The sequence below is a fragment of the Mobula birostris genome, chromosome 31 (genome assembly GCF_030028105.1).
Source record: "Mobula birostris isolate sMobBir1 chromosome 31, sMobBir1.hap1, whole genome shotgun sequence".
In the NCBI taxonomy this organism is placed as follows: domain Eukaryota; kingdom Metazoa; phylum Chordata; class Chondrichthyes; order Myliobatiformes; family Myliobatidae; genus Mobula; species Mobula birostris.
This window is the reverse complement of record NC_092400.1, coordinates 30009184-30021649: the sequence shown is the minus strand read 5'-3', so window position 1 is coordinate 30021649 and position 12466 is coordinate 30009184. Positions and strand designations below refer to the sequence as shown.

General features: G+C 44.6%; 1 protein-coding gene across 1 annotated transcript; it reads left to right on the top strand.

Annotated features, from left to right (window-relative positions):
- The first annotated feature begins 231 nt into the window (after positions 1-231).
- Positions 232-3517, top strand: LOC140190696 (acylphosphatase-1-like). The gene has a single exon (XM_072247504.1). The coding sequence runs from the start codon at positions 288-290 to the stop codon at positions 636-638; it is 351 nt and encodes a 116-aa protein (XP_072103605.1). The 5' UTR covers positions 232-287; the 3' UTR covers positions 639-3517.
- The last annotated feature ends 8949 nt before the right edge of the window (positions 3518-12466 follow it).

Genomic DNA, 12466 nt, shown 5'->3' with positions numbered 1-12466 from the left:
GCTGTTTAAAATGTCGCGTTTTCTATATTTCACTTTAAGACTTTCCGGATGTTTCCATCTATCCCGGCCAGGTCTATCACTCGTTACGTTGACTCAAGACCCCACCCCCTTTCATTTAGTGCCGCAAACAATTTTCACGTCTGAGATCGTTTTCATATTTTATTCCAGTTTCAAATATCCCGCACCTCTAGTCTTGCGACTGCGCGAACTAGACATGAGGGGTGTCGGGATCGGTAGTTCCACACGCTACCGGGTGCTATCATTCCCAGAAGGCTGTTCTTGGGTGGATGTGGCGGTTGCTAAGGACCACGATAGTCTCAGCTTCTGCGACCATGTCGTCGGGTGGTCAGGGGCATCTTGTCTCGGTGGATTATGAAGTGTTCGGCAAGGTGCAGGGAGTCTTCTTCCGCAAACATACGCAGAAAGAGGCGAAGCGGCTGGGCCTGGTGGGTTGGGTGCAGAACACCGAAAGAGGAACAGTTAAGGGACAACTGCAGGGTGCCGATGAGCCGGTGAGGGCCATGCAGACTTGGCTTAGCAAGACGGGCAGCCCGAGGTCCCGCATAGAGAAGGCTGAATTCACCAACCAGAAGCGGACCCAGCAGCGGGACTATTCGGACTTCCAGATCATTAAATGAGCTGTGCGGCGGTTCCAAGTTATTCTGGTTCCTCCTTCCGGGACTGGGCGCAAGGTCAGGTTACTATTCCTGCAGTTGAATCTTATTTTCCCGGATTTATTGGAGCAGCTTTGGAAACGGATTTGCCTCGCCGCCCTGATATGACGATAATTCTGTGACTTATCTCGAAGTTACTGTTGATGTTAATGTACGAGTATTTCTAGAATAGCCAGTTGATGTTAAACCAAATGGCGATATTCGATCGTGCTCCTGTTTGGTTTAAATGTCCTTGTTTAGCTGTTCAGGGTTTGTGGGTTGGGAATTAACGGGACCATTCTTTAGGGACTGCTCTTCGAACAACGATGTATTAAAAAAAACCTATGCAAATAAGAGTTTCTCTAAACGCGTTTGAGTTGGAATCGCAATTTCCCTGTTCAGTGCAAGGTGTGAATTGTTGCAAAACAGTACTGGATTCCTAAATAAAATTTCTTCCACATAACTCAATTGGAATTTGAATAATAACTCAACGTATATGAAAATGCTATTGAACATTACGATGTCACCTAACAACCTCTGCAAGGCTGTTTCTTGGCACCATGGTTGCACGATTGGATTACTTCCCTCGAGATGAAATGTTAAATGACGACTCTGTTTCCCAGATCCCAGATACTCTACTTCAGGTGAATGTTGAAACATCTTGGACTGGGAGAGGATTTAATTTCCCGGAGTCAGGTGCCAAAATCAATATTTCTTCTTCATAAATCCCAATTTTTGTTCGTAATGTGGTGTTGTGTAAAGGATTAATTATTATCACATAAATTGAATGTAAAGTGACCTGTAAATCATCTGATTATTTTATCTGGAGCAATGTATGTTTGGATTATGGCAATTAGAATATCACGATCTTGTAAGGTTTTGAGTGAAGTTTGGTGTTAAAGAAAATAGGCTTGGCAAAGTTTACATTCTTAGAAACAAAAATTATTCTGCATTAAGTTTCCTGAAATTTGGTATTTGTCCCTTCAGTCGTTTGTATGTTGGAAGCAAGTTTTGTGTAAAAATTCCTGTCAGTTTTCAAAATTACTATTTTAATAATTTTCATAATGCAGCACATGCAGTTCCAGACAAAAGTCTGAGATTGGAGTTCAAGTTTTGAGTGATGAAATTGAATCCTGAGAATAGTTTAATTCTGTGAAGGAAATTGCAATTTGGGCAGGCCTCCTTTAAATGCTGAAGTAAAAGATTCAAAGTACATTCATTATCAAAGGATGCATGCAACACACAATCCTTTCATCTCCCCACAGCCAACCACAAAACAGAGAAAATCATGGAACCCATTCACAGAAAAACATTAACTGTCCACTATGCATAAGAAACAAATTGTCCAAGTGGCAACGAAAAGAACAAGTAAACACACAGAATATAAAACACAAAAACAAAGGAATCCAAATTTAGTATAGCTCAGAGTTCATTAGCTGCAGGCTGCTCTGATTCAAAGCCCCAAAAAAACAGATCATAGTCCAATCCACAAACTGTGTTGATTAAACCTTCCTCCAGCAATGTCCTCTGACAGCATTGCAGGAGAGAGAAGTCATTCAAAAGCAGTGAGGAGAGAGAGAAAGACCAGCACACAGTCACCTGTCTCTGGCAGCAGTGCGTGAGAGGCTGGTACACAGTGCTGAACACTCGCCTCCATGTTTTCAATCTTTCTTGATGTTTTATGTTATATACCCCGTAACTGGGTTGCCAAACCAGCAGAAATGGAACGCTCATTGGAGTCTGCGATTACTAGGAACTAATAAAGTTTTATTAAAGAAATAAGTAATACAGTACTCTAATTGTAAGGATATAAATGTAACAGGTTAGCAATGATAATACACACATATACGCAGAACTAAGGTAATAGGAATCAACCAAGCTCTATCGCAGTCTGGGGGTAAAATGATCAGTCTTAAGTGAAGCAGAGTTCAGTTCAGTTTAGTGCAGTTTGAAATAATCACTGTTGTACCATTGGAGAGAGAGAGAGAGGGAGATGCAGTTGGTTTCAGGCAGACCTTTTGATGTCTTTGCAGTTGGTTTCGGGCAGACCTTTTGATGTCTTCTAATCCCACTGTGGTCACCGACTGTGACCCCTCCGTTCCGGATACGATCGTTCTTCCGCGGTGAACCCGGCACCCAGACAAGGGCGGACACACACCCCAGGTTCCCACCGATCGTACCTTTACACCCTGTGAGCCTCTGATCAGTTCCTGCAAACTAGTCCTCCACACTCCCACCAACTTGTGGGGGCACACTGCTCTCTCCTGGGTCTTGTGGCATGTCTCGTGCCTTAGCAAACCTGCTCTTTTTATCCCCCCGCTGGGGTATCACCTGTCCATCAAACTTCAAACAGTTCAGGTTGAAAGCAACTGGTCTGTCAATATCTGAATTGTGTTTCTCCCTCGTTAATCTCTCCATTCTCTCATTAGCATTTTGAATATTTCTCCATTGTCTTCCGTTATCTCTCTCATTAGCATCATCCGTCCGGTAACTCTGCTTGGCGTCACACATGACACCCCCACCCTTAAAAGGATTTTTACCGGGATAAAAATTATGGGCATGAATGCACATTATAAGATACACACTAATATACAGGTAGTCATCAGCTATTCGGTTAATACAGAGAACTTTAAGTTTTAACACCTTGACAGACAATCAGCAATCACATTGTCCGTTCCTTTTATATGTTTTATCTTAATATCAAATTCCTGTAAGACCAGGCTCCAACTTAGTAAGCATTTGTTTTTATCCTTCATTGTGGCCAAAAACACTAATGGATTGTGATCAGTGTAAATTATCAGTGGTTTCCGTGCCGGACAAATATAAACCTCAAAATGTTGTAATGCTAGTATGATTGCCAGTAATTCCTTCTCCACAGTGGAATAATTTCTCTGATGGACATTAAACTTCTTAGAAAAATAAGCCACTGGGTGTTCAATCTCCTCTTTGTCTGCAACAGTACCTCACCTACCGCTTCGTCGCTAGCATCTGCTGCTAGGGAGAAGGGTTTTGAAAAGTCAGGCGCATTCAATACAGGGTGGTGACACAGAATCGCCTTCAGACTCTCGAAGGCTTGTTGACAAAGACGTTCCACACAAACTTCCCATTCTTCGGCAAGAGCTTAGTAAGAGGGAGGGTAATATCCGCAAAGTTTTTGCAGAACTTCCGATAGTACCCCACCATCCCCAAGAACCTTCTCAGGGCTCTCTTGTCTGTCGGGATGGGAACTCCAGAGATAGCTTGCACCTTAGCCTGCATCGGTACCAGCTGCCCCTATCCTACCACATACCCCAGATAAGTGACCTTAGCGTGGCCGAACTCACTTTTTGCGAGGTTCACTATCAGGTTGGCTTCAGACAGCCGTTTAAACAGTTTCTCTACTACCACAATGTGCTCCTCCCGCGTGTCACTCCAGACCACTAAATCGTCAATATATGCTCCTGCATTCTTTAACCTTTTTATCACTGAATTAATCATCCTTTGGAAGGTCCCTGGGCGTTTTTCATGCCAAAAGGTAAAACATTATACTCATATAACCCGGATGGAGTCACAAATGCTGAGATTTCTCTAGCCCGGTCGGTTAAAGGAACGCACCAGTACCCTTTTAGCAAATCGATCTTTGTGATGTACTTAGCTCTCCCCACTTTATCGATGCAATCGTCTACCCTTGGGATGGGATAAGCATCAGTTTTTGTGATGGAGTTCACTTTTCTGTAATCTGTACAGAATCGTATGCTCCCACTGACTTTCGGGACAACCACACGGAGACGCCCATTCCAATTTGGATGGCCTAATAATATATGTGGCTAGCATGTGTTCAATTTCTTTCTCCACTAGCTTGCCCTTCTCCAAGTTCATCTTATAGGGGTGTTGCTTAATAGGCTGGTCTGATGTGACAACAACATCATGTACCATACCCTTGCATCGCCTCGGGACATACATCTGCATGCGGGTTAATTGGCTTTATCAGCAGCTTGCTCCGTTCGGGGTTTAAGTGAGACACCCTATCAGCAAAGTTGGCCAAAACAATAGAGTTCTCCAATCTGGTCGGCACCATATTTATCTTTTCAAGATGGGTTTTCCCCTTATCACTTGGCACCCCAGCCTCATTCATTTTCGTGATAACACTAACTAGATCTGCTTTCTGATCGTGGTAAGCTTTTAACATATTAGTGTGTACTAATTGGGCTGGCTTACGTCTGTCCAGTGTTTCGATGACATAATTCAAAGAGTCTATCTTTTTAATCACTTTGCACAGACCGTGGAATCTCACCTGGAGGGGGTTGGTTACCACTGGAAACAGAACTAAGACCCTATCGCCTACTTGAAACACTTGTTTGCGGGCACATCTGTCATACCACTGTTTCATTTTAGTTTGGGAATGTTGTAGATTTTCTTTGGCAAGGTCACAGATCCTTTTAAGCCTCTCACAAAATTTTAAAACATAGTCAATCACATTGACTTGTACTGCTGGACTGGACCATTGCTCTTTCAGTAAGGTCAGGGGTCCTCTGCGCTGATGACCAAAGACGAGCTCAAATGGGCTGAACCCCAATGACCTGAACCATTTCCCTTACGGCAAATACCAGAAGAGGCAAGGCATCATCCCAGTCCCTAGCGTTCTCTTGACAATAAATTTTAATCATGGTCTTTAATGTTGCGTGGAATCTTTCCAACGCCCCTTGGGACTCTGGGTGGTATGCGGAGGCCAAAATCTGCTTTGCTCCCATCTCATCCAACATCCGTCGGAATATGTGAGATGTGAAGACACTCCCCTGATCTGACTGGATTTCCCTGGGCAGCCCCACCATAGTGAAAAATTTCACAAGCGCCTTTACCACTGCGGGAGCCTTGATGCTTGCCAGGGGCACCACCTCCGGAAACCTGGTGGCAGCGCACATCATAGTCATCACATACTCTCGCCCACTCGCAGTTCTGGGCAGGGGACCGACAAAATCCACAGTTATTCGTGAAAAAGGTTCCCCGAAAGCGGGTATCGGTCGAAGGGGCACTTTAGGCAGGACCTGGTTTGGCTTTTCTACCACCTGACGTCAGACAACGTCTACAATATTCAATAATATCCTTCCTCATGTTTGGCAAGTAAAACTCATTCATAATTCTACCGACTGTTTTCCTCACCCAAAAATGTCCACCGAGGGGTATCTTGTGGGCCGGGTTAAAAATCTTGTCCCTATAAATTTTCGGCACTACCACCTGGTGTACCACCCCCCACTCCTCATCTGCGGGCACGGTACGGGGTCTCCACTGCCTCATTAGTACTCCCTCCTTCACATAATAGCCCACTGGTTCCCTTTTTATTTCTGCTTCGGGGAGAGCTGTCTCCGTCAAAACCATCAGCTCCTCGTCTCGTTCCTGTGCCTGTATAAATTCCTTCCTCGCTAATGATAAATCTACCTCAACTCCCTCACTTCCTTCCACTCCACTATGCTCCTTCTTCTCACTTTCTAACCCCTCCCGGTATAAGGCTGGTAAAAACGTCTCAGCTAAATCTACATTCGCTTCGGCAGTCTTTCTCGACATGCGCCGAGTTACTGCGCAAACGGGATAAACCTGTGAGTCCATGGGCGGGTCCTCAGTCCTGGCAGGCTTGCTTGTCAGCTTTACTGCTGGGTACACATCTCCACCTGCAAGGTCGTTACCGAGTAAGACCTCCACGTCTTCCATCCGTAATTCGGGCCTCATCCCTATCATGACCAGTCTGGAGACCAAGTCACTTTTTAGGTGTACCTGGTGCAAAGGTACTGCTTCATCCCTTTCCCAATGCCTTTTATCACACTGACCTCCCCAATCTCGGTCTCTGAACCAAAGTCTAACACCCTCCTTAAGATCAATGACTAACAAGCCCCAGTGTCTCTCCAGATCTGTACTGGAACTGGGTTTGACCCCTCCTTCACCGACACCAACCTGGCCAAAATAAACTTCTCGCACCCTTCCTGAACTCTATCAGACCTCTTCTCCCCTAGCGGTTTGTTTGCCGGCTCAATATAGCCAGTCGGAGTCGTCGTTTTTCCTTTCCCCGTCTCCTTCTTTGGGGCAAAGCACCTGGATGCAAAGTGACCGGCTTTCCCACAATTATAGCATATGACCCCAGGAGGCTTCCTACCAAACTGCTTCCTGTCTTCCTTATCCTTCTCACTAGTCCCCAGTTTACTTTCTGGCTTTTCCGGTGGACTTTCTCTGCCCTTTCGATTACCCTTCTGGTAGCTCTTACTCAGGGTAAACTTTGCTTTGTGTGTTAACGCGTACTCATCTGCTAACTTAGCAGTTGCGGCTAAGGTTTCTGCCTCTTTCTCATCTAGATAGGGCCTCATACCTTCAGGGACACAACCTTTAAATTGCTCAATCAGTATTAGCTGAAGCAATCTGTCATAATTGCCAGTGACCCCTTTCGAAGCGCACCAACACTCACAATACATCTGCATCTCACGGACAAACTCTAAATACGTGCAGCCCCACTGCTTCCTCACATTCCGGAACCTTTGCCGGTATGCCTCCGGGACCAACTCATAAATCCTGAGTATAGCCTCTTTCACCACATCATATCTCTAGGCCTCTTCTGCTGACAATGCGGAGTAGGCTTACTGAGCCTTCCCCTCAAGTACACTCTGAAGCAAAACAGCCCACTTGTCCCTCGGCCAGTCCTGACTTGCAGCGACTTTTTCAAAATGTAGAAAATACCGATCAACATCAGCCTCCTCAAATGGGGGAACCAACCTAACCTCCTGGGCCGCCCTGAACCTTCCACCTTGGTTCGGCATTTGGCCCCTCTCTAGCGCCATCCTTAACTTCTCCAGCTCAAGCTCTCTTTCCTTCTCTCTCTCTTGTTCTAACTGCCTTACTCTCTCCTCCCGTTCTAACTGCTTCTCTTCTCGTTCTAATTGCTTCTCTCTTTCCTCTCATTCTAGCTGCTTGACTCGGAACTCGTGCTCGAGTCTCAATTTTTCCATCTGCAGCTGCACTGCTTCTCCACCAGGTTTGCTCATAGACATCACCTTCAGCTCCCCGTGGGGAAACACACCTTTAGATACATAATACTCAACGATAGCTCTGTGCATCTCCACTCTCCTCATTGTCAATTTCCCCTTAAAAAGATTCAACCGTTTTGCAACAGTCGCCAATTCTAATTTCCTGGCATCCTCTAATGCCTCCAAGGTCGGCGCCTTTAGAAATTCCTCAATCCTCATTTCTGCTGTTTGCCCTTCTCTTTCTTTCGGGAATTTTAACCCAATCAATTTACCCAGTCCCAAATTTTGGCATTCAAAATCCCGGAAGAGATCCTCACTTATGTTACGTAGCCCGTAACTGGGTTGTCAAACCAGCAGAAATGGAACGCTCATTGGAGTCTGTGCTTACTAGGAACTAATAAAGTTTTATTAAAGAAATAAGTAATACAGTACTCTAATCGTAAAGATATAAATGTAACAGGTTAGCAATGATAATACACACATATACACAGAACTAGGGTAACAGGAATCAGCCAAGCTCTATCGCAATCTAGGGGTAAAATGATCAGTCTTAAGTGAAGCAGAGTTCAGTTCAGTTTAGTGCAGTTCGAAGTAATCGCTGTTGTTGTACCGTTGGAGAGAGAGAGTGGGAGATGCAATTGGTTTCAGGCAGACCTTTTGATGTCTTCACAGTTGGTTTCGGGCAGACCTTTTGATGTCTTCTAATCCCACTGTGGTCACCGACTGTGACCCCTCCGTTCTGGATATGATCGTTCTTCCGCGGTGAACCCAGCACCCAGGCAAGGGCGGACACACACCCCAGGTTTCCACCGATCGTACCTTTACACCCTGTGAGCCTCTGATCAGTTCCCGCGAACCGGTCCTCCACAATTCCACCAACTTGTGGGGGCACACTGCTCTTTCCAGAGTCTCGTGGTGTGTCTCGTGCCTTATCAAACCTGCTCTTTTTATCCCCCCGCTGGGGTATCACCTGTCCATCAAACTTCAAACAGTTCAGGTTAAAAGCAACCGGTCTGTCAATATCTGAATTGTGTTTCTTTCTCATTAATCTCTCCCTTCTCTCTCATTAGCATTTTGAATGTTTCTCCATTGTCTTCCGTTATCTCTCTCATTAGCATCATCCGTTCCAACCCTGCTTGGCGTCACACATGACATTTAATTGGCAAGAAATGGAGTCAACCATGAGCTTACACCCTGTCCCAAGCTTCTTGACCTCAAGGAAGCCTCGCTCCTCCCAAGAACCCTCTTGGAGACACCAAAGCATCAGTTTGCTCAGTTGGCCCAAAAACACACCATTACACTGTAGATCCCAGGCTCCAAGAATACCATAATTACATGTGAAAGAAGCAGTTTTGTGGATGTTGCCCTTGGTGCCATCTCTTTCAGAAGATGAGGTGCATTAGTTACCATTCCTGAATATGGTCAAGTGACAAATCAACCTTTGACCTTTTCCTAATCAATTCAAATTCTCAATTTATTATCTAAGTACAACCCTGAGATTCACTTATTTGTGGGCATAATAAATCCATAATAGAATAATTATCATAACAGAATCATAAATGAAAAACTGCACCATCTTGGGCAATCAACCAGTGTACAAGACAACAAACTGCAAAATCATCATAATAAGCAATAAATATCAAGAACATGAGATGAGTTCTTGAAAATGAGCATAGATTATGGCAACATTTCAGCGATGGAGCAAGTGAAGTTGAGTATAATTATTTCCTTTGGTTCAAGAATCTGATGGTTGAGGGATAAAAACTGTTCTTGAACCTGGTGGTGCAAGTCCTAAGGCCCCTGTGCCACCTTCATGATGGCAGCAGCAAGAAGACAGTATGACCTAGGTGATGAGAGTCCTTGGTGATGGATGCTGCTTTCTTGCGATAACACTCCATGTAAATGTGCTCAGTGGTTGAGAGGGCTTTACCCGTGATGGACTGGGCCATATCCACTACTTTTTGTAGGATTTTCCATTCAAGGGGATTGGTGTTTCCATACCAGGCTGTGAATCAGCCAGTCAACATACTCTCCACCACACATCTATAGAAGTTTGTTAAAATTTCAGATGTCATGCTGAATTTTCACAAGTACCTAAGGAAGTAGAGGCACTACCGTGCTTTCTTCATAATAGCACTTACATGCTGGGCCCAAGACAGTTCCTCTGAAATTATAACACTGAGGAATTTAAAATTGCTGACTCTCTCCTCTCCACCTCTGATCTCCTGATGAGGACTGGCTCGTGGACCTCCAATTTCCTCCTCCTGAGTGAGAGTTGTCGTTCTGGCACTACTCAGCCAGATTTTCAATCTCGCTCATGTAAGCTGATATGTCACTACTTTTGATTTGGATTATGGCAGTGGTGTCATCAGCAAACTTGCATGTGGCATTGGAGCTCTGCTTAGCCAGTAGCACAGTACAGCAGGGGGCTAAGCACACCGCCTTGTAGTGCACCTGTGCTGGTGGAGATTGTGGAGGAGATGTTTTTTCCTAATCAGAACTGACTAGGGTCTGCAAGTGAGGAAATTGAAGATCCAATTGCACAAGAAGGTATTGAAGTCAAGGCCTTGAAGCTTATTATTTTTGAGGAGATGATGGTATTGAATGCCGAACTGTAGTTGATAAAGAGCATCCTGATGTATGTATCCTTGCTGTCAAGATGTTCCAAGGTTGAGTGAAGAGCCAATGAGATGTCATGTACTGTGGACCTTTAGCGCCAGTGTGCAAGTTGGAGCAGATCCAAGTCGCTCCAATAGTCATTGACTCCACAGTTTTAAGAAGGGAAGGAGGCAAAAGACAGGCATTTATAGACCAGGTAGCCTGACTAAGTGGTTAGCAAGTTGTTATAGTCCATTATTAAGGATGAGGCTTTAGGGTACTTATAGGCACATGACATAAAAAGGCTGAAGTCAGCATGGTTTTGTGGAAGTCGTGGCAAAGCAGGGTTCACACAATGTCCAGGCAAGGAGGTCTTTGCACAACAGATTCCCCAAGCCATTTCGACCTACTGTAGACAAGACGAGATTAGGGCATGAAGGGATATTGGGAGAAGGTAGGAGATTGAGGCTGAGAGGAAAATTGGATCACCCATGATGAAATGCTGGAGCAGACTTGGGCTAAAAGGCTGCTCCTATATCTTATGGTCTTATACGAATGTAACGGAAGTTTGTGAAACTCACACAACAACTCAGAGACAACTGTTTTACTAACTTTGAAGTATCATCAGTTGCTAGCTAATCACAAACAAGAGAAAATCTGCAGGTGCTGGAAATTGAAGCAACACACACAAAATGCTGGAGGAACTCAGCAGGCCAGGCAGCGTCTATGGAAAAGAGTATTGTCGGCATTTCAGGCTGAAACCCTTCACCAGGACTGGAGAAAAAAAGCTGAGAAGTAGATTAAAAAGGTGAGGGTGAAATAAAGAGCTTGGAAGTTGATAGGTGAAAGAGACAGAAGGCCATGGAAGAAATGCCCCCCACCTCTCCTTCACCATTTCCCATCCCCTTTTCCCTCTCTCACCTTATCTCCTTGCCTGCCCATCGACTCCCTGTGGTGCACCGTCTCCATTTTCTTAATTCCATGGCCTTCTGTCTCTTTCACCCATCAACTTCCAAGCTCTTTCCTTAATCTCTCCCCTTTCAGGTTTCACCTATCGCCTTGTGTTTCTCTCTCCCCTCCCCCCAACTTTTCAATCTACCCTGCAGAAGGGTTTTGGCCCAAAATGTTGACAATACTCTTTCCCATAGATGCTGCCTGGCCTGCTGAGTTCCCCCAGCATTGTGTGTGTGTTGATCAGTTGTTAGCTTGTAGTTTCTATTGACTTTTAACACCTCCGTGGTGAATGGTGATTAATCTTACAAATAAGGAGTTCAAACGTACACGGTTTACCAAATGGTTAACTGCTGATCAGTTCTGGAAAAAAATGGGACATTTCTCTGTTCTCCTTGTGCACAAGTAAAATAAAGTATGATTGAGGAATGAGTGCAAGCTTTCAGAGTCTGGCTAATCGGAAATGACAGTTTCCTCAAGGGGAAATCTTGCCTGACAAAACTGTTGGAATTCTTTAAGGAAATAATAGGCAGCATAGACAAAGGAAAGTCAGTGAATGTTGTTTATTTGGATTTTCCGAAGACCTTTGACAGGGTGCTGCACGTGAGGCTGGCCAAACAAGATAAGAGATACTAGCATAAACTGACTGACTGTCAGGAGGCAAAAAAATGGGATAAAGGCAGCCTTTTCTGGTTGGATTGCAATGATTAGTGGTGTTTCACAGGGGGTTAGTGTTGCAAACGCTTCTGTTCACATTATATGTCAATGATCTAGATGACAGAATTGGTCATGTTATGGTCAAGTTTGTAGACATCTACTGCGAGGAAGCAGGGAGTGTATAGAAAGACTTGGACAGATTGAGAGAATGGGAAAAGAAGTGGCAGATGGAACACCGTGTAGGGAAGTGTATGGTCATGCACTTTGGTAGAAACAAAAAGAGTGTAGACTATTTTCTACATGGGGAATCAATTCGGAACATGAGGTGCAAAGGGACTTAGGACTTCTGCAGGATTGTAATGCTGAGCTAAAAACAAGAATGTAATGGTAAGGCATTGTTCAGACCACACTTTAAAGTGTTGGGAGCAGTTTTGGGCCCCTTATCTAAGAAAAGATGTGCTGACATTGAAGAAGATCTGGAAAAGGTTCTCACGAATGGTGCTAGGAATGAAGGGTTAAAATATTCCTTGTATGAGGAGTTTTTGATGGCTCTGGGCCTGTACCCACTGGAGTTGAGAAGAATGAGAGAGGATCTCAGTGAAACTCGTTGAATATTGGAAA